General features: G+C 44.8%; 2 protein-coding genes across 2 annotated transcripts in view; one reads left to right on the top strand and one right to left on the bottom strand.

Moving 5' to 3' along the window:
* CIAO1 (cytosolic iron-sulfur assembly component 1) overlaps positions 1 to 13306 on the bottom strand; it is a 33251-nt gene extending 19945 nt beyond the window's left edge. Inside the window, exons 1-3 of the mRNA XM_068274844.1 lie at positions 13058 to 13306; positions 4145 to 4291; positions 3521 to 3669 (exon numbers count right to left, since the gene is read on the bottom strand). Coding sequence (XP_068130945.1) covers positions 3521 to 3669; positions 4145 to 4291; positions 13058 to 13124 — 363 coding nt within the window. The 5' untranslated portion in view covers positions 13125 to 13306. The remainder of the gene's footprint in view (positions 1 to 3520; positions 3670 to 4144; positions 4292 to 13057) is intronic.
* The window catches only part of TMEM127 (transmembrane protein 127), a 31492-nt gene continuing 21582 nt past the window's right edge, over positions 13239 to 23148 (top strand). Inside the window, exon 1 of the mRNA XM_068274846.1 lies at positions 13239 to 13467. The gene's annotated coding sequence lies outside the window, so the exon portion shown is untranslated. The remainder of the gene's footprint in view (positions 13468 to 23148) is intronic.

Raw genomic sequence — 23148 nt, 5'->3', positions numbered from 1 at the left:
CATTTCCTCAATATGTTCCTAACTGTGGAAACAGACAGCTGAATTCTCTCAGACAGCTTTCTGTATCCTACCCCTAAACCATGATGGTGAACAATATTTGTCTTCAGGTCATTTCAGAGTTGTTTTGAGACCCCCATGTTGTTACTCTTCAGAGGAAAAAAAAAAAAAGAGTGAAACTTACAATTGACCTCCTTAAATACTCTCTCACAATTGGATTCACCTGTGTATGTAGGTCAGGGGTCACTGAGCTTACCAAGCCAATTTGAGTTCCAGTAATTAGTTCTAAAGGTTTTGGAATCAATAAAATGACAACAGTGCCCAAATTTATGCACCTGCCTAATTTTATTTAAACAATTACTGCACACTTTCTGTAAATCCAGTAAACTTCATTTCACTTCTCAAATATCACTGTGTGTGTCTCCTATAGGATATATTTAACTGACATTTTTTATCATACCAACCAATGAAATATACAGGAAAATCATGGCGATTAAAAAGGTTGCCCAAACTTTCGCCTCCTACTGTAGCTGAGGCAGGGGTGCAGCTAAGGTTTTGGTGGCTCCAAGCAGTCTATAACTTGAGGCCCCCATCCACGAAAGAAGTGCGCCGCTTCTAAAAGATGGATAACCACACCTCGCACGCTGCAGTGAAAACTGGGCGTGGCCCAAAACATGATGTGGGTGGAGCCAAAGCTAGTAGTTTTTAGGCTAAATTGCACCCAGTGTGAGGCGTAAAATGCGCCCCCAACGTGGAGACAGGTATAGGTGCCCACAGTATAGGTATCCCATACAGTTGCCCCCAGTATAGGTTGCATAGGTAGGTGCCTCCAATATAGGTAGCCAGTATATTTGCCCCAGTATAGGTTAGATAGGTATATGCCCCCAGTATAGGTTACATAGGTATATGCCCCCAGTATAGGTTACATAGGTATATGCCCCCAGTATAGGTTACATAGGTATATGCCCCCAGTATAGGTTACATAGGTATATGCCCCCAGTATAGGTTACATAGGTATATGCCCCCAGTATAGGTTACATAGGTATATGCCCCCAGTATAGGTTACATAGGTATATGCCCCCAGTATAGGTTACGTAGGTATATGCCCCCAGTATAGGTTACGTAGGTATATGCCCCCAGTATGTGAGCAGCGATGGGGGGGGGGGGGGGGGGGGAGCGGGCAGAGTGAAGTTTCCACTTACCTGCCTGGATCCTGCACACAGCTTCTATCTTCAGCCTCTCCCGGCGCGCGTCGCATCGATAAGAGCTTCCCCTGTGATGACATGCGGTTACGTCATCACAGGGGGCGCTGTTACCATAGCGACAGACGCCGGGACAGGAAGTAGATAGAAGCTGGCAGGATCGAGGAAGTAAGTGGGAAATTCTCTCTCCCCACTGCTCCGCCTGGTGCCCGCACGCCCGCAGCAGAGCGAGGCCCCCCGCCTTGTGAGGCCCCAAGCGGGGGCATGCCTCGCCTGTATGCTGGCGGCGCCCCTGAGCTGAGGACAACTGATGTGCCAGGTAATGTCCATGTTTCCCTATGGCTCAAGTAGGCGATGTTACAGTACAACATTACCAAGTGGCAACTTGGCAGGATGGGGAATGGCTCATCAGTTTTTCAGTGTAAATAACTGCATAGAACAAATCATAAATTAACATCTATCAAACCGGTTTGGTTACTACCTGTTAAATGGCTCATGTGAGGGAAGGAAACACTACACCAGGGGTCTCAAACTCGCGGCCCGCGGGCCATTTGCGGCCCTCGATACAATATTTTGTGGCCCCAGGGCCCCAGAGCTTTTAGGGGCCCCCAGTGGCTACAAGAGGAAAAATTTTTTTCAAATCGGCCTTATAGTTTTTGAGAAAATCGATTTTAAAGTTGCAAAGGAAAAAAAATACACATTTAAAAACCGGCCGACTTTAATGGTTAATAGCAAATCCACCTTAAATGCTAGAAACCCTAAGGCCCAGTTCACATTAGCGGTCGCCGTCCGGAATCGCCGTGCCGGAGCCGGACCGCATGCAGAACGGACGGAACGGACGCACGGCATAGCAATGAAAGCCTATGCGTCCGTTCACATGCGTCCGTTTCGTCCGGACCGGATCCGGACTCCGGCATAAGACCCAACATGCGCTATTTTTTGGTCCGGCTCCTCCGGCAGCCGTATCCGGAGCAGAGCCGGACTGCACCATCCGGCCAATACAAACCAATGAGAACCGGAGAGCGCACAACACACTGGCTAAAAATCCGGATGTTCTACCCCACTTCCTATGCGTATTGAAGCGGCGATTTTGGATGGGGACACATGGGCAAGCATTTTGGAGTGAAGCAGCAGTGATTTTAAACGTGCTGGAGATGTTGGCAGTATGTCGGAGGTGGAGGTGAGTGCTAAACAGCGGAGGGCCTGATTCCACAGGTCCACCTTCTGCTGACCTCCCAGACCCCAACATTTTTATTCCTTTTCTACTATATTTTGCCAAACGGATCTGGATCGCGTCCTGATGAACACCTGATGCAAACTGACCGGATCCGGATCGGATCCGGATCAGAACCGTACGGTTCCGATCCGGATCCGGTCAGGTCATCTGGTCCGTTTGGCAGAGAACCGCAAGTGTGAACGGGGCCTAAATTTGCAGGATATGTTAAGGAGATCATTAGGAATAAGAGGAAAAAACAATTTTTCAAAAAGACCTTATAGTTTTTGAGAAAATCAATTTTAAAGTTTCAAAGGAAAATAGTATACTTTTAAATGCGGTAAATGTCACTTTTAGTAGCAAGCCTAACGGTAGTGTAATTTTACATGTATCAAAAGAAAGAGCAATACATTTCCTGATTGGGGCTTCACACCCTGACTATACCAGCTGCAAAAAAGGTCCCTTAATGCCGATTTTTGTTCCAGGATATCTGTTGGGGGGGGGGGGGCAGGTTTATTTTGCTCTGGGGCCCCATTGTTGCTTAAACCGGCCCTGCCTGCCGGCAAAAGCAAAAGAGACACGGAAGCGAACTATATTTGCCCATTTTACCTTATAGTTCGCTTCAGTGCTCCCAAGTAATCCGCCGCATCCCCGCCGCTAAACAAGGGCTGCAGACCCCCAAATCCCCTGCGCAAACATCCACGACTGCGCTGAGGGGCAGAGCTTCCAGCTGTAGCTCTGCCCCTCCTGACGTCAATCGCCGAATGGATCGCCGCCTCTCCCCCGCCGCTCTCTGTGAAGGAAGAGTGAGAGAGGCGGGCAGAGGCGGCGATCCGCCGCGATTGACGTCAGGAGGGGCAGAGCTGAAGCTGAAAGCTCTGCCCCTTCCAGGAAATGCCGGCGGATTGCCCCCCGGGGCGATTTGGGGGCTCTGCAGCCCTCGTTTTGCGGCGGGGACACGTGAACTCCCTTATGCGGCCCAGCCTCATCCTGACTTTGCCTCCTGCGGCCCCCGGGTAAATTGAGTTTGAGACCCCTGCACTACACATTTTCTTAAATTTTTTCTCAAATTTCATTCCTGATTTAGCTGCGTTATCTGAAACTCTACCTCAAAGTCTTCTTTCTTCTTCATCCAGATGCATGTGGTGGCATCAAAACTGGCAGATGCCAGGTAGTTCCCACAAGGTGACCATGCTAGTTTTCGTACTGTGCGTTGGTGGCCTTCACCCAGCACTGACTTGCACACCCAGCTGTCATCTGCACAACAGTAACAGAAATAAATAAAACATTAAAAAAAAAAAAATCAAAAATGTTTAGGTTAATTAGATGCTGGAGAAATAAAAACAATACTTGTACTTTACAACAGTACTCTGTACTTTATTTTCTGGTTCAACTCGATGGACATACAGACAGTATACATCTTTTTCAACCCAAATAACTATGTAAATAGTCAGCACTGTTTTGTAGAAACCACAACTTATTTCGGTAGCAGCAGCGTATTCTTCCACACAGCAATCATTGCTCTCAGATAGGGATGGTCAATGACATGCAAATAATTTCAAGCTGATGTAGGATTATGCAAATTTATACAGCTTTGAAATGAACCAATCAAATTTTATGTTAGCAAAATTTGATTGGTTCATGTTCAAGCTGCATACAATATTTGCATAATGCTGCACAATTATTTGCATCCCATTGACCATCCCTACTCTCAGAACACCAGTAAACTCACCTTCTTTGCCCCAGATTCGGATGGTCTTATCTCCTCCACAGGAAGCCAACAGCGTTCCAGATGGATTCCAGGCCACGAACCAGCAGCGGGAGTCGGGATGAGCGCTTACTCGCGTCAGCAGTGTCAGTGAGTCCTTCATGGTCACACCTGTGGAGGAGAGGCGCAACTGTACATTTCACACCAACTCAATATAGCTTCTTGTTTTAATTAATGGAGGTCAGGAAGCTGAATCCAACCATAAAGTGGCCCCTCCTTACAAAGGCTCATCTATTTCTGCAAACACAATTTATGGATAAGGCCCGGTTCACTTAAGAGTTAAAAAAAAAAAAGGTCCTTACCTGAATCAGGAGGGAACGGATCGTAAGGTATGGGAACGGATTCAGTGTTAACCTAAAGATCCGTTCACATCCATCCGTTCAAACGGATCCATTACGCGCAATCCACTGAATGGACCTCAAGTTTCCTGCTGCACCAATTTTTCCGGACTGCTGAGCCCAGCGGGAACGGAAACAGAAGCTGAAGCACTGCATTGGGGGCAATGAGAAAACGCAACGTTTCTTCACACTAGTGAAGAAACTGACTGTTCTAAATAGAAAAATAAACTTTGGGGGTGGATGTGTGGAAACGGAATGGAAGCAGCAGAACAGAAAGAGTGGCAACGGAGTGAAAAAGTATCCAATCGACCGGTGATCAGATCTGTTTTTATGGATCCGTTTGTCACTTCAACGCAACTGTGAACCGGGCCTTACACAAAGACTATTCTATCAACAGAGGACCTTTACAGTTCAGGTCTCCCTCCTAGATATGTCACTGTTAGTAAAGCTGAATAGGGCACTATCCCATTACTCACACAAGCTGTATATTTGATGCAGCTTTTCCATAGACAGTCATCTTGGGTCAGAGATCCTTCCAGCAAGCATGGAGCTGGCAGCAGAGTGAATATTCCCCAGATAGAGAGCAGCTCTAACTAGCCACTTCATGCATCAGCTGCTGAAAGAAACTCTTTGTGTACAGGACTACTGCAAAGCAGATTTGTATCATTATAAAACTGCAGTTCTGGCAAATACAGAGTTTTAGGCTTGAGATACACTGGAGAGCATTTTTCCAGACAGTTTAGTTTAAAAAAAAAAAAAAAAAAAAAAAGGCACCAAATGACTTGTATTAACCACTTAACATCTCAGTCGTTTTCAGCTTATGCATCCGAGCAATGTTCACCTCCCATTCATTAGCCTATAACTTTATCACTACTTATCACAATGAACTGATCTATAGCTTGTTTTTTCCGCCACCAATTAGGCTTTCTTTGGGGGGTACATTTTGCTAAGAGCCACTTTATTGTAAATGCATTTTAACAGGAAGAATAAGAAAAAAAATGAAAAAATTCATTATTTGTCAGTTTTCGGCCACTATAGTTTTAAAATAATACATGCCTCCATAATTAAAACCCACGTATTGTTATTGCCCATTTGTCACGGTTATTTCACCATTTAAATTATGTCCCTATCACAATGTATCGCGACAATATTTTATTTGGAAATAAAAGAGCATTTTTTCCGTTTTGCATACATCACTATTTACAAGCTTATAAAAAAAAAAAATAGAGAGAAATATTTCATCTTTACATAGATATTTAAAAAGTTTAGACCCTTAGGTAAATATTTGTGTTTTTTTTTTTTTTTTATAGTAATGTTTTTGTTTTTTTTTATTAAACATTTTATGTGGGCATTTTTGGGAGGGTGGGATATAAAAGTGTTTTATTTGGGGAAATATTGGTGTAGTGTAATCTTTTTGGGTATTTACTTGTAGTTTTACTTTTTGGCCACAAGATGGCAATCTTGATTTTTTTTACATGACGTCACTCTAAGCGTACAATGTACGCTTAGAGGGACACAGCTTCAGAAAGAGCGAAGCTTCCGAGAGAAGCTGTCGCTTTTTCAGCGGGGGAGAGGAATCAATGATCGGGCTCCATAGCCCGACACATTGATTCCGTGGCTACCGACTCCGCGGCCGGGAGTGCGTGTGCACGCGCGCGATCGGCCGCGGGAGCGCGCCTGTCCTCCTTGACGTTTTTATACGTCAAGGAGGACAAAGTGGTTAATATCGTGGTAAAATCTCAGCACAATTACAGCGATTTTGAATTTTTTCAAAACATCCACAATTTGAATGCGTTAATGGAAGCATTCTCTCCAGACAGTGCCCGGAACCTGAGGTGATAACATAAGGAGGGCTGACATATTTATTTCCTTTTCAACAATGCACATTGCCTGGCTGTCCTGTGGATCCACTGGCTCTAACGCTTTTAGCCATAGACCCTAAGGGCCAGTTTCCACTTGTGCGGTGGGAATCGCCGCGGGGCAAAAAAAAAAAAATACCGGTAATAATAATAATAATAATAATAAAAATAAATAAATAAAGAAAAAAATTTGCATGCGGATGTGAATTTCGCATGCGGCTGTATGCGAATTTTCATGCGAGGATAACTACATATGTGAATTTAACCATGGCAGTGCCTGTGTACTTTTCCATTGTTTTTATGCGAAATCGTAAGCAAATTCACATGAAAATTCACATACCAAAACCACATGCAAATTTCCTATTAAATACATTGTATGCGAATCGCATAGCGGAATGCGGTATGCAAATTCCGATGGCTCTGCCGTGCAGATTTTTTTCTGCACAGAAAAATGCTCAGAAATCCTGACAAATGGAAACAGTCCCATCCACTTGTATTGTCTATGTGAATCTGCATGCAGGAAACGCATGCAGATTCGCTGTAGTGGAAACGGGCCCTGAACAAGTATGCAAATAAAGTGTTGCTGACAAAAATCTGACAAGATTAGCTGCATGCTTGTTTCAGGTGTATAAATCAGACACTACTGACCAGAAAGATGACCAGGACTGTTAGGAAACTGGTATTGTTTAAAAGGAAATAAATATGGCAGCCACCATATGTCTCTAACCTTGGGTTCCCTTTAAGCTCTCAGTAAAGTGAGAGATTCAGATAATTATTATTATTATTATTATTATTGATTTATAGCACCAACATGTTCTGTGGTGTTGTACAAAGTAAAAAACAAACAAGGGGCACATAATAATAAAGACAATGATATACATCAAATATGGACACTGTTACAAAATACAGAACTGGTAATTACAGTGACAAAAGTAACACAATGAATAAAATGTATAACAAATTGCAAGATACAAAATAGATAGCCAATTCCAAGACACAAAAGGGTGAGAGAGCCCTGCCCTTGCGAGCTTACAATCTAAAATAATCTGTTCGGACAGGAAAATACTAGCTTGTGTTCCCTCCAAGACTGCCTCAGAGGGGTGAGGGGGAGGAGTCTGGACAGCTTTATGTTCAGTAAAATTACAGAAGCCAGACAGCCCACTTACAAACATGCAATACACAAAGCTTTGTGCATTGCAAATTGGAGGAAATTTACAATCAAATACATTTTAAAAACAATTGAAGGCTGAAGAAGGGATTTTTTTTGTAACTCATCAGTGCTTTCATTCAGACCAAGATCCATCTACCATGACACATTAGCTCTCCTCTATGGTAAACTCTTTGTATATTCTGCATGTACAGCCTCATCTGTCCAATGACATGTATTCCCACTACCCATTTCAGTCTTTACATCTATCACTCTGCACCTTTTAGCTTTCCCATTCATCAACCTTTCAACTAAAGTCCTCTTTCTACCCCCCCCCCCCCCCCAACACTGCACCCTCTACTCCTCAAAATTCATCAAATACTCACCTCAACTTTGAGGACACATGATCCACATTCTGATCAAACAGCATTTGAACCACTTTGGCCCTTGTAGGCACCATCTTAGCTCCCCAGAATCCCACTCACAGTACTTGCATTCCAAATTCCCTGCTGCTTAACCATTGCTACTTAGCACTTCCAGGTAGTTGGCAATCACGGTTACTTAGCACCAACTGCAACATAGTGCTCACTGCACCTTGATACCCAATGCTACTTGGCGACCACTGGTACGTGGCACCCACTACTAATAATTGTCATGTACTACTGGATAGTGTACTGGTTTACGGGCTCTGCCTCTGACGCAGGAGATCAGGTTTTGAAAAAGACTTCCTGTTCAGTAAGCCAGCACCTATTCAGTAGGAGACCTTCGGCAAGACTCCCTAACACTGCTACTGCCTACTGAATGCACCCTAGTGGCTGCAGCTCTGGCGCTTTGAGTCCGCCAGGAGAAAAGCGTGCTATAAATGCTTTGTGTCATGTCTTGTTAGTCTCCTACTAAACTCAATAAAGGCAGCCATACACTGGTCGATTGCCGCCAGATCGACCAACAGATAGATCCCTCTCTGATCTAATCTGATCACAGAGGGATCTATTGGCTGCCCATTACTGCACACAGATTTTGAATTGATTTCAGCTTGAAATCGATTCACAATCTGTGGAGCTGCCGCCGCCCCTGTGTGCTCCCCGGCCAGCAGAAATACACCAGTTCACCAGTGCCAGTCCCCGGTCCGTGCTGACACTTTCTCCGGCTGGCCTGTCTCCTCTTCACTTCCTGCCCCATCCTGTGACGACCGGAAGTATAAACAGTAGAGGGCGCTCTTCTGTTTAAACTTCAGCTTGTCACAGGAGGAGACAGGAAGAAATGAGACATGCCAGCCGGAGAAAGTGTCAGCACAGACCGGGGACTCGTGCCAGCGGACAGGTAATGTATCACTGCAGCTATGCTGCGTTGGTCGATCACCACCAACGACGAGCTCCCAACCCGCCCACGATCAAGCAAATTCCTCTGCCGGGACATATCGATGGAATTGATCGATTTCCATTTACATTATCGATTTCACAGCAGATTTGATCACAGTGATCGAATCTGCTGTATATTAACTGGAAATCGACGCAGTGTATGGGTAGCTTTACACTTGTTAACTACTACCTGCCTAGCTATTACTGCAAGCCTGCCACTAGGACCTACCAATCACTACCAGTCTAATGCTGGGGATACACGGTACATTTCTGTACCGTGTATCGACCAGCTGATCCCGCCAGCTGAAAATATTCAGCTGGCCCAATCAAGCCGCTCGACCCCCGTCCGCTCGATCCCCGCCGGCGGACGATGGCAGGGAAACAACCGCTGATAAGGAAGCACCGGCGGGGACGAGCAGTAATCGATCCGCGCGCACACGGCGGGAGTCGATCCGGCGGCTAATCGGCTGCCAGATCGACGTGTGTATTGCCAGCTTAACAATAAAATCTACCTCTCCCTGATTTTCTGTCATTGGTATTCCTTGTCTGTGATTCAGGTTATCTGCTTCTCTGTCAGCAATAATATCTGACTATCATTGGTATTCTCTACATGACATTGATCTCTGCCCATCGTTGGTAAAACCTGCATGTCATTAGTAAAATCTATATATCATTGGAATCTGTTTGCTTAGTAAATGACTATGGGATATAGTAACTAAACTGCAGCAAAGTCTTATGCATGATGAGTAGAGCGTAATGCATTGCATTTAAGGTATATTATTATGCTTAACTGATCGTGTGTAAAACGTTATGCATGTTCTTCTGATTACCACAGTTTTAATAAAGATACCCCTATTTTTGTGGGGGGTTTTCCATTTCATTTTTTGATGTGTAACATTGCGGTATATGAGTTTCGAAAAAGTGTGGTACGGTGTCACGGTGCCTACAGCATGCAACCCCGGTTCATGTTACGTTGTGACAGATATTTGCCCCCCCCCACTATCTGTTAGGACCACACACACACACACACACACACCTTGAGCCCCCATGTCATCATTCATTGGTGCTTAACAGTGTTCTAGACATTCTGGGATAGTGTGTGTGGCTGGTTGTAGTGGTGGGTGGCGGGGCAGCCATACTCCTAACCCTCCATGGCAACAGAACAAAACGCTAGTCTGCAGGCAAGCAAAGCATCTGTACAGAACTCGCCTGTGCCTCTCAGAAAGCTTGCTGACTGGACTAGCCATGGGCTACCATGCATGCGCAGCCCTGTGCCTCCTCAATCACTATCCCGCAGCCGGGTGCGTTGATCAAGGAGCCACGCAGCCTGGACCACATATACGTAGTAGCCCGCAAAAGGCAATCTTTCTGTGAAGCACAATGGCACAACAGAGATACCCAGGAGGAAATGAACCTGTAAGTCTACACATGCTGGAAGAAGCCCCAGGTAAGTAAAGTAGAACTTGATCCCCCCCATCTTAGAGGTGCCCATGGACGTTATAGTTTTATATGAACACAGTTTTATCTACTGTTTTACAATTCCCTGATTAAAAATAAATAAATCTGGGCGGTAGTCTACTTGCGGTGACCCAGCAGGAAAGCTCATAGGGAAATTCCGCTAATATGAGTGGGTGGACAGCACCCTCTCAAACGTCGAGGTTTTGGATAGGTTGTAGTAATAACTATGCCCCCACTATTCAACCAATCACAACATTTCATGCGGTAGAGCAGCCTTTCTCAACCTTTATACCCTGGAGCAGTGATCTGCAAACTTGGCTCTCCAGCTGTTGAGGAACTACAAGTCCCACAATGCATTGCAGGAGTTTGACAGCCACATTCATGATTCATAAAGGCAAATGCATTGTGGGACTAGTAGTTCCTTAACAGCTGGAGAGCCAAGTTTGCAGATCACTGCCCTGGAGGAACCCTGCAAATATTTTTGGGATGTAAAGGAAGCCCTGCAAACAATTTTTTGATCTCGAGGAACCCCTGCATTTATTTTGCAGGAGGGATGGTCTTTAATAGTAGGTGAGGCTGTTTATTTCACTACCCCCTATTACACTTCCACTCATTATACTGTCTCCATAATGTAGAGCTTTTTATTAATGTGCTCATTATTATTCACACCCCCAATTTAGTGCTTCATTTTACAGCACCCACTAATATAATGTGCTCTATTATACTTACCCCGCGATGGGGGAAAATGCCAGGGAACCCCTGCAGAGTACTCAAGGAACCCTGGTTGAGAAAGCCTGCCTTAGAGGGTTCGGCGATTGAGTTAACCCCAATCACGCAGACTAGAGCCAAGAACTGACCACTCCATTCAAATAGAATTGTACCACTCATGGGTATCTTTAACTACCTAAAGACCGCCCCACGCCAATGGGCGTGGACACTGCGGCAGCCACAGGACCGCCTAACGCCATTTGGCGTCAAGTCATGGGGCTCTGATTTGCATGAGATCGCGCGCAGGCTGTGTGCGCATCTCCTGCTCGGGGGCGGAGCTCCACCCACTCTTCAGTTTCTGAGCGGCGATTAGACTGTTAGACGGCGTGATCGCAGTCTATTTACATGTACAGCGCTGCGATCGGCAGTCACACGGCTGTCCTCTCCTGAGGTTGGGGAGTGATCGGCTGTCGTAGGCTGAAGCCTATGACAGCTGATCACCCTGATTGGCTGGCGGGGGGAGGGAGCAGGGGAGGGTAAATAAAAAAAAAAAACAACAACTGTGGCGCGATCAGACCCCACAAACAAAGAGCTCTGTTGGTGGGGGGAAAGGGGGGGGGGGGGGGGGGGAAATCACTCGTGTGCTGTGTTGTGCAGCCCTGCAGCTTGGCCTTAAAGGGGTTCTGTGGGGGTTCCTGAGGAGAAAAACTGCCACTTACCTGGGGCTTCTATCAGCCACCTGCAGTGGTAATGTCCCACGCCGTCCTCCTCCCATCCGCCGTTCCCCGCAGCCGGCACCGGGCTATTATTCGGCTGTCACACAGACGAATAATGCGTGTTGCCGCGCCTCCGCTCGCGTCATCTGAGGCTTACTGCGCAGGCGCAGTACAACGGAGCCTTGTACTGCGCTTGCGCAGTAAGCTTCCAATGACGCAGGCGGAAGCGAGCGGGTGCGCGGCCACTGTAGCGCAGCCGCAGTTGGATTCCATGCCGCGCTAGACCGGGGCCGGCGGCGGAGAACGGCAGATGGGAGGACGCCGCCGTGGGACATTACCGCTGCAGGGGGCTGATAGACGCCCAAGGTAAGTGTCTGTTTTCCTCCTTAATAACCCGTAACAGAACTCCTTTAAAGCTGCAGTGGCCAATTTAGCAATAATGAGCCTGGTCTTTAGGGGGGTTTAAAACTGCAGTCCTCATGTGGTTAAAACCTATAGAAAAGATCAGAGCACACCTCCAAGTAGAAGGAGACAAACAAAATCTGCAAGCCCAGCACTGAAGAACTTTTTCTGAACATTTGACAATGGGCTCTATTCTCAAAGAGCCAAAAGTACCGCAAAATTTTACCGGTAAATTCCCGCCAGCGGTAAACTCCGCATTTTTTTAGCATTCACTAACATTTTCCGCATGTTTGCCGCATGCGGGAAAAAAGATGCGGAAACAGGCATTATTCATGCGGGAATCATGCGGTAAAAAGGTCGCATGAAAAAGTGTTTAAAAAAAAAAAGTTAAAGTCCACCAAGCACAGCCCTTAAGCCTCCACACTTCATTAAAGTCAATGGGATGCGGAATATATCACCTACTTCTTGTAGGTGATAAAAATTCGGTAATTAACGAAGAAAAGATGCGCCTGAACATCTTTGAGAATTGATCTTTTATTGCGGAAAATACCGACTTTTGCGGAAATTTTACCGCATGAATCCCGCACTTTTATCACACTTTTTCCGCATGCGGAAAAAACATGCGGAACATTTTGAGAATCCCAACTTGCCGGTATTTTGGGTGCAAACTTCCCGCATGTACTTTACCGCATGCGGAAACTCATTGAGAATAGAGCCCAATGTGATAAAACACTACTTTGCAAATAACACTATCTATATTATGTCCACAAGAGTCATGTATGATATCCCCTCTATGATACAAATCCACCCCCGTCCCGTGACAGCTGTATTCATTGTACTGGGACTCTAGGCCCCCCACTTCTGTCTGCCTGCCTCCCCAAAGATGCTCACCTCCAGTCACCCCGGCCCGCTCCTCCAACATACAGTGCGCACACTTCCTGCATAGCACACTGCGCATGCCCACTTATCTCCCCCTGCTGGCCACTAGCAGAATTGCAGCATTACGCCAGACTTTCCCCCACAGCCGCTAGAGCACCAGCTGTTCTCGCTGCTTGGGAACTGCCATTTTTAATGAGACAGATTGCAACACTGGGGAAACATGGACTTCTGAAAGATGGCTTCCCGGCTAATCCAGTGCCTAGCTTCCGGGCAGCACAATCAGACATTACACCGGAGACTGAAGACCTGAGAGACTCGCTCTAGTGACGGGATGCCAGCGCTCGGTGCGGCCTGCTGATGACGTGTGAGGAGGCGGAAGTCAGCTGTAAGGAGGAGAGATACGGGGAGCGGCGGCGGTTGCGGTGAGGCACCTCGGGGGGCGCAGGTGGAGGGGGTGGAGCTTGGGAGAGGGGTGGTGAAAGGTATGAAGGGGGCAGCTAGCTGTAGATAGGGGTGGGACGGGTGTTCCCCTGTGCCGGGGAGACCGGGGGTGACAGTACAGAGCCAGCCCAGACCTCAGGAACTGCTGCCTTCCCTATTGTGCTGCTATTATTACATTCCGTGTCATTTGCGGTGGTGCTTTCCTTCCTTCTCCAGCACAGTAGTCTGTAATCCTGTCTGTTACACACCGATCAGCCACAGCATGAATGCCACTGACAAGCAAGGGAAATAACAGCCACTATGATATTATCATTACAATGGCATCAGGCAAGCGCTGGGAGCAAATGATCAGTTAGGTGTAAAGGTGTATACACCTATCCACTTTTGATTGGCCAATCACTGACCAATTTTACCACCTCCATGTAGTATGAGGGTAAACAGATCCTGAGCTATGAACTGATTGTTTAGGTAAGGTGTCATACTACATGAAAGTGTTATCATTGGCCAATCAAAATTGAATGTGTGTAGCAGGCTTTAGAAGTAGGAAAATGGCTAGGTTAAACAAAATCTCAACAGGTTTGGCAAAGCCTCAAATCCTGAGGGTTAGATCAGATTATTGGTTAACTTTTTGACCGTGGGCCACAATGGTGGGCTGGACCAAGAGCAGATGGTGTTTGTGTGAATTAAAGTAAACCTTAAATGAGGGCTGGTGCACACCAAAAACCGCAAGCAGATCCGCAAAATGCTAGCAGATTTTTAAACGCTTTTCTTTATTTTTATGAGGCGTTTTGCTAGCGTTTTGCGGATTGCTGCTGCGGTTTTCAGTATAGTAGATTTCATATATTGTTACAGTAAAGCTGTTACTGAACAGCTTCTGTAACAAAAACGCCTGCAAAACCGCTCTGAAGTGCCGTTTTTCAGAGCGGTTTGCGTTTTTCCTATACTTAACATTGAGGCAGAAACGCATCCGCAATCCAAAAAATGCCTCACCCAGGCATTTTTCGTTTCTGCAAAACGCCTGGCGCTCTGGTGTGCACCACCCCATTGAGATACATTGACCAAGCAGATCCGCAGCCGCAAGCGGATCTGAAAACGCCCAAAAAGCCGCTCGGTGTGCACCAGCCCTAAATTGAGTTTAGTTTAACATACGTGGGGCTTCTTCCAGCCCCCTGTAGTCCCTCGATGTTCTCCTGGTCTGCTGTGTTCCGCTGCTTTGTCCCTCTGAAAGCTGGACGACTGAGCCCTGTCACAGGCGACTGCAAATGTGCGGCCCTGGCCTCTATCACGCTACTGTGGTGTTAGGGACTGGAGTAGTTTGTAAAGCTTGTAACTGCGCAGAATGCTCTCGACAATGGGAGTGCAATTGGTGGCAAGCGCAGTAGCCCACGATAGAGCTCAGTCAGCCAGCTTTCAGGTGGGCTGGTAGAAGCCCCAGGTTCAATTAAAGGACAACAATAATGCCCTAAAACAAAAAAAGTTATATACTCGCGTAAGAGGAAGGAAGGCTTTAGATCCATTGGAGCCTTCCCGTTCTTCTCTGTGTCCCCTCGTTCCACTGCAGGCCCCCTGTTCTAATCTATTGCTGGCTGTGTCTTTGGGTCTCTGAGTACTTTCGGAGGATGGCTCGATTGATAATATCCAACGTTTCCGATCACCACGGCGGATCGATTCTGCTCTTGATCCCCACGGGCGGACAATAGACAAAAACGAGCGGTAGATAAGAAGCTCCCTCGGGGACGAGCGGGAATCAATCTGCGGGGAGGCGCCGGCATTGATTCCGGCGCATAAACGCACCATGTATGCCCGGCATTGGGTTCCCTTTTAACATAATAAAAAAGGTTTGGGTCTTTAAAAGGTAAAAAAAAGTATGAAAATGTGATGCTTATTGTACAAATAATTTTTGCAATGACTTTCTTCCTTACTGCTAAATTATGAAAGTATTATATCAGTATGGAGTAGAATGTCACTTCTGTTTGCTTTTGCATGATTCAAGCAACGTAATTATTTGGAATATTGGTGTGTATGGACAATGTAGTTAATAAGGAAGCAGGCAAGTTAGGCGCCTGAGGCTAATGGACGATTTGGGCGCCCCATAGGTGCTAATGGAAAGATCGGCTATTGGCCGCCCAAAGCAGAAATTTGTGCACCCAATAAATAGCGGGAGCCGGCCCGTCTTACTGACATTTTTAGTTTCTGAAAAGTTGAACGTTATAGTTTTTTATATTTTTTGGTCTTTTGTATTTACAAATTTTATGTTTTTGAAAATTACAAGCTTAGGAAGGGGGTTTTAAGGCTAGGAATCGAAAGAGGAGAGGGGTTTTGTGTGAGAGTAGGATTGGGTTTAGTTGTAGTAATTTATCCAAAACATTTACCAATGTTTTAATATTGTCATTACCACTGTAAGGACTTTTTGTGTTCATTTGGCACCCAATTCACTACAGTATTTATTGCTTACACTTAAATCTGCTTCACCCGTCGCCCAGTTTCCTTTTGCCTCTATTTAATGCATGCGTTTATACTATTTGTTGTTGTTTTTTTTGCCAGTTAATGTAGCATGTTCTGATGTCTCTGTTTGTGTGTTATTGTCTGTTGCAGTTAAAGGAATGCTTAAGTGAAAAAAAAATGATCTTTACTCACCCGGGGCATCCCTCAGCCCCCTGAAGCTGTATGGTGCCCTCGCAGCCCCGCTCCGATCGTCCTGTCCCCGCCAGCGGCTACTTCTGGGTTCGGTGACAGGTTGGGAACGCGGATGATCCTCCGCGTCCCCAGCCGTTATATATATATATATATATGCTATAGCAGCATAGGGGGTGATATATCGGCTGGGAACGCAGAGAATCACCCGCGTTCCCAGCCTTTTTTTTTTCACTTAAGTATTCCTGTAAAGCTGTCTTTAAAATGAAACACTTGAGAGCTGCAGCCACTTAGGGCACAATCAGTATGCCATCCTGTAGTGTAATGCTCGTGTCGAAAGGATAATTTTCGACATATCTGATTAGCTGCTGATCGGTAATGGGATCGATTTTCAGATCACTACTGCACAAAATCGATCCCATTATCAGTCAGGAACAGATCGGACATGTTGGAAACTATCGGTTTGACCCGTCAATCTGATGGGAAATTAAATGTTATGTAACTAGCATTAGGGAGTCCTGCACAGTGACTTCTTACTAAACAGGTACTGGCTGTCCTGGTCTCCTCCTATATCGAAGGTGGTGTCTTTAAAGAGAACTTGAGATGGTTCACTAGCCCGTATTTATACTTACCTGTGGCTTCCTTCAGCCCCATGAATGCTGTGGCCTCCCTTGCCGTCATCTTTGGTCCCTCCATTCTCCTGCAATAACTCCCAATAATCCGTCCAGTCACAGGCTTCTGCGTATGCTCGGCCGCTTGCGCACCCCTCGTCTCGCTCCTGTCCTTTGGAGCGTTCTGCACCTGTGCAGTAGTATTGTGCAGGCACAGAACACTCCAGGGGATGGGAGCGCGGTAAGTATGAGCAGACGACTGGCGACTGACCAGATTACCAGGAGTTGTAGCGCCTGGACGGAGGGCCTGAAGAGGTCGGCAAGGGAAGCCACGCTGCTCATGGGGCAGAAGGAAAGCCCCAGGCAAGTATAAATACGGGCTAGTGAACCATCTCAGGTACACTTTAACAAGTAGATTATCCAGCCACTGCTATGAATGCATTTTTACTTCAATATACTTCTAAAGCTCCGGGTGCATGCATGAAATTTTAGCACACTTGGTTATAGCTGCAGCAGTATGTTCCTTGTCTGTGGCAGCTATATCATTGCCAGGATATAACCTGGTAACTGCTACCTGTAGCCACAAATACGTGCATGAATTTATGTATTCCTTACACCTGCTGTATAGTTTTCCTTCTCTGCTGAATTTCAGCTTTATTTATTTACATGTAGCATTTTCTCGTTATTTCATGCCCCAAGTCAGTCCCATGACTGCTTCATTCTTTTGTCATTGGAAATAAAACTCCTTCCTGTTGTGTGAAGGGCACATCTGAAGATTTTCAGTTTACAAGCCTGCATTCCCTAGTCACACACGTGTACGACAGCGCAGAGCAACGTGCATTATGTACCATTCTACAGGAGAATACTAAAGGCTCGTACACAAGTCCAGAAAGGGACTCTTGTAATGCTGGGAATAGACCATGAGATATTGTGGCAGATAGATGATTCAATAGATCATTTCTGACATGTCCGATCTTATTTTCAATTGTTTTTCTGATCGATTTCACATAGAAGTGAATGGAAAATGATAAGAAAATCGATCGGACAGTAAATCGGCTGAAAAATCTTGTATATTCCCAGCATTAGGCCTTTCACAAAGGAGACTGAACTGCACGATTGTCGGGCAGTTTAGGCTGCCAGCCTTGAGTGTCTTTTGGGTGGATTTAAAATGACGCCGAATGGCAGCGTGTGGACAAGGAAATTAGAAACAATCACGATTACACCTTTTAAAGAGAGTCTGAAGCCTCCCTAAATCACAGTTTTTACTTCACAACCCTGTTTATTTTTTAATCGATTCACATTGACTTTAAAGAGACACTGGCCTCAATTCACGGAGCTTTATCAAACACTTTATCAAACGTTTAATAATTTACCTCATGGGTAAAATCTAATTTTGAATTCACTAAGGTGTTATATATTTATAACACATTATTGAATTCAAAATTAGATTTTACTCATGAGGTAAATTATTAACCGTTTGATAAAGTGTTTGATAAAGCTCCGTGAATTGAGGCCACTGAAGCGGGGAAAAAAAATATATAATTAATTGGTTGTGTACTATGAATAATTACTAGAAGATTAGCAGCAAAGAAAATATTCTCATATTTTTATTTTCAAGTATATAGTGTTTTTTCTAACATTGCATCATGCTATAATATGTGCAGATTACACAACACTCAGCATTCAAAATGATTCTTTCAGAGCAGTCTGTGAACTAATGACTTCTCCTCTGGCAGAGAAAAAGATATTTGTTTACTAACACTTGAGATAATAAAAGTCAGAAGACAGCCCTCTCCACAAAGTCCTAGAGCTTAAAGCGGACCCAAACCAAATATTTTTTTAATTAAAAATATTTAGTTGCAGCACTCTGACACATACAGAGATAAATAAACACTCCTTCAAACCTATGAGCATTTCAGTGCATGCTTTTCACCCTTCTCTTTTCATAGCTAGGGTTATACTGGGGGCAGCCATTAGCAATTCCTCCATTGCCAGACACCATCTACTCCACCAGTTTGCCGGAAAAATGCCGGCAATATGAAAGGAAGGGAGGGGTTCCTCCAATAAACGTGAAATATTTTATATTTGTCATCATGCAGCTGAAAAAGGGCTGCTATTTATTATTATAATTTAGAAAATAGATTTTATTTCTGAAATCTTGTATTTTTAATTTGGGTCCACTTTAATGGCTTTTTTGCATAGAGATAACAACTGGAGTTTCTTAACTCTTTCTGTACTGGAAACAATTAGACTGATGTATCTGATCTTAATGTTTTATTTCTTATGTGTACTACACATACAAATCATATCATAATTTTTTTTTCCGCTTCAGTGTCTCTTTAAGTGCATATCACCTCTTCATGTACAGTATTACAGTATTAACATTATTTTGTCCCAAAAAAAAATTTCTTGCTTTGCCAAATGACTTAATTTTGGCCAACAGCAGAAAAGGTGAAATAAGTCAAAATTTGCTCCAGAAGCCCAGAACGGATTACAAATCTGGCAATTTCACCCACCTCAATTTTTGGCAATTTAGTGTTCGGTCCCCTTCAGCTTCTATAATAAGCAAATGTAGAAGACTGCCTGGAGTTGTCATACAACCCCTAGTGTCTGACCATTACTGTTCCACTGATGTCATCACCATTTTAGATTTAAGGACAGATTTTTAAAGGAGTATCCACTATCGTTTAAAAAAAATGCATTGACATATGTCAGTACTGTAAAAGTCATTTTATAATTATTGTTATGCATTTACAGTAGAATCCCTTTATCGTAAACTCCAGGGGCCCGGGAAAAAGTGGTATACTATATCATGAAAGGTCATACTCAAGCACATAAAGTACAGGGAGTGCAGAATTATTAGGCAAGTGGTATTTTTGAGGAATAATTTTATTATTGAACAACAACCATGTTCTCAATGAACCCAAAAAACTCATTAATATCAAAGCTGAATATTTTTGAAAGTCGTTTTTAGTTTGTTTTTAGTTTTAGCTATGTTAGGGGGATATCTGTGTGTGCAGGTGACTATTACTGTGCATAATTATTAGGCAACTTAACAAAAAACAAATATATACCCATTTCAATTATTTATTTTTACCAGTGAAACCAATATAACATCTCAACATTCACAAATATACATTTCTGACATTCAAAAACAAAACAAAAGCAAATCAGTGACCAATATAGCCACCTTTCTTTGCAAGGACACTCAAAAAGCCTGCCATCCATGGATTCTGTCAGTGTTTTGATCTGTTCACCATCAACATTGCGTGCAGCAGCAACCACAGCCTCCCAGACACTGTTCAGAGAGGTGTACTGTTTTCCCTCCTTGTAAATCTCACATTTTATGATGGACCACAGGTTCTTAATGGGGTTCAGATGAACAAGGAGGCCATGTCATTAGTTTTTCTTCTTTTATACCCTTTCTTGCCAGCCACGCTGTAGAGTACTTGGACGCGTGTGATGGAGCATTGTCCTGCATGAAAATCATGTTTTTCTTGAAGGATGCAGACTTCTTCCTGTACCACTGCTTGAAGAAGGTGTCTTCCAGAAACTGGCAGTAGGACTGGAAGTTGAGTTTGACTCCATCCTCAACCCAAAAAGGCCCCACAAGCTCATCTTTGATGATACCAGCCCAAACCAGTACTCCACCTCCACCTTGCTGGCGTCTGAGTCGGACTGGAGCTCTCTGTCCTTTACCAATCCAGCCATGGGCTCATCCATCTGGCCCATCAAGACTCGCACTCATTTTATCAGTCCATAAAACCTTGAGATATTTCTTGGCCCAGTCTTGACGGTTCAGCTTGTGTGTCTTGTTCAGTGGTGGTCGTCTTTCAGCCTTTCTTACCTTGGCCATGTCTCTGAGTATTACACACCTTGTGCTTTTGGGCACTCCAGTAATGTTGCAGCTCTGAAATATGGCCAAACTGGTGGCAAGTGGCATCTTGGCAGCTGCACTCTTGACTTTTCTCAGTTCATGGGCAGTTATTTTGCGCCTTGGTTTTTCCACATGCTTCTTGCCACCCTGTTGACTATTTTGAATGAAACACTTTATTGTTCGATGATCACGCTTCAGAAGCTGTGCAATTTTAAGAGTGCTGCATCCCTTTGCAAGATATCTCACTATTTTTGACTTTTCTGAGCCTGTCAAGTCCTTCTTTTGATCCATTTTGCCAAAGGAAAGGAAGTTGCCTAATAATTATGCACACCTGATATAGGGTGTTGATGTCATTAGACCACACCCCTTCTCATTACAGAGATGCACATCACCTAATATGCTTAATTGGTAGTAGGCTTTTGAGCCTATACAGCTTGGAGTAAGACAAAATGCATAAAGAGGATGATGTGGTCAAAATACTCATTTGCCTAATAATTCTGCACTCCCGATATACTATAGTGCTGGATCTTAATTCAGTTAATAATTGGGAGTCATTTTTTCTTTTCAATGCTTCAGCAAGCAAGCACAGAAGCGTCTATGCTAGATCAAAATGCACCGTGCTCAATATAAGGATATGCATGCAATAATCGTGCAACAGCTTGCATAGGTCACACCAGTTAATGCAGGTATAGTAATTAAAGCAGTAGGATTAGCCATACTATGCCAGGGGGAAAAACACATATAGGTGTAAATAAGTACATAAATACTTGATCTACTTACATAACACATGTATTGTACTGTCCACATTTTGATCTCAGTGAATGTTATATAGTAAATGAAGAGAATTCTGTTCCTGGTGGGGGTCATGTCTTTTGCCCACAGTTTAGGCTAAGTCCTGATGTCATTTCTGCCCTTTACTTTTTTCTTTTCTCCTCCAATCGATGAATCACCTCAGGCTTGCTTGTAAAAGCAAGTGAGCAGGGGATCGTGTTTCAGATAAGCAGCTGGCAGGGAAATAAAGGGAAGAGGAGGAATATATTATAGATAAAAAGAACTCCCAGCATGCAACTGTTTGGCACTGACTACTAAAGGGCCAGTGCTCCTTAAGTATGTGATAACTCCAAATCATAACAGCAGAAAAACTTTTGAATGCAGGATTAGCATCTTTATCACTTAATACACTCAGACCAGTTGCTGTTGAAATTTGATTTTTATAATAATCTGAATAATAATCTGAACATTTGTATAGCGCTTTTCTCCTGTCGGACTCAAAGCGCTCAAGAGCTGCAGCCACTGGGACGCGCTCAAGAGGCCACCCTGCAGTGTTAGGGAGTCTTGCCTTGAACTCCTTACTGAATTTTGAGTACTTGACCTAGCCAGGATTCGAACCCTGGTCTCCCATGTCAAAGGCAGAGCCCTTAACCAGTACTCTATTCAGCCACTATTTTTATGGTGACACTCCCACTTTAAAGTGTGTCCACATGTGTCTGCAGCCTGGATGATACTGCAGCGTTGCAGCCATGCACAAGCAAGTCATAGATTACAGGAAATTCCCTATCAGAGTTTATTATAATAAGATTATATTGTATATGGCACTGATGTTTTCTATAGTGCTGTATACAGTACACTAAACAATTCCTGTCACTAACTCCCTCATGAAAGTTCACCATTTAATGTCCTTTCCATAGGCATAGTCCAGTGGCTCTATCAGACTATTGCCCATTAAAGGAAGCCAAACAACCTACCAGTAAGTATTTGGGAGGTGGGAGAGAACCAGAGTGCCCGAGAGGCTGCTGACACAAAAAAATAAAACTCCATGCAGCAGGCTCGTGTAGGAGGCTCTCCTCACTGCTTCCCCCGTTCTCCTCCATCCCCCTCTGTTATGGTCTAATATCCCCCCAAAGCTACTTTTGGGTCAAGAGGATCAGGGAGCACTGTGCAGGCACTGCCCGGCGTCACTCATCCTTGATCGCGTGGCGGGGGGCGCTCTAAGCATGTGCACTAAGTAGTTGTGACAGTGAGCATACGCAGAGATTCCACGGGCGCGTATAGCTGGGCAGCGCCTGTGCAGTACTCACTGACCCTCCCAAGAACGGGGGGGGGGGAGCGTTGGGCATGAGGAGATCCTCCTACACATGCCTGCTCCCCATGTTTTTTACATTTTGAAAATCGCGAACGGATCCTTTAGGCTAATTTCACACCAGGACGTTGCGTTAGAGGGGGCGTTAAGTTAAGGTCGCATAACGTCCCCCTAACTCAACGCCTGGTGGTGCTGGATCTGGACGTCAGAGTGGTCCCGCCGGCCAATCGCCGCACAGAGCGGCTGCTCCAGGAAGTAAACACTGCACGTCATAACGTGCAGTGCATATTAATTAGCCATGTGCCTGGCCGCTCTCCGCTCCTCCCCAACATTACTGAGCATGTGCAAGCAGTCTAACGCGGCTCAGCCGCGTCCAAAGTACTGCATGCAGTACGTTGTCTTGTGACGCAGCGTTACAATGTAACGCAACGTCCGCACTGTGAACAGCCCCATTGATTTT

The sequence above is a fragment of the Hyperolius riggenbachi genome, chromosome 3 (genome assembly GCF_040937935.1).
Source record: "Hyperolius riggenbachi isolate aHypRig1 chromosome 3, aHypRig1.pri, whole genome shotgun sequence".
Taxonomy (NCBI): Eukaryota; Metazoa; Chordata; class Amphibia; order Anura; family Hyperoliidae; genus Hyperolius; species Hyperolius riggenbachi.
This window is presented reverse-complemented; position numbering and strand designations above follow the sequence as displayed.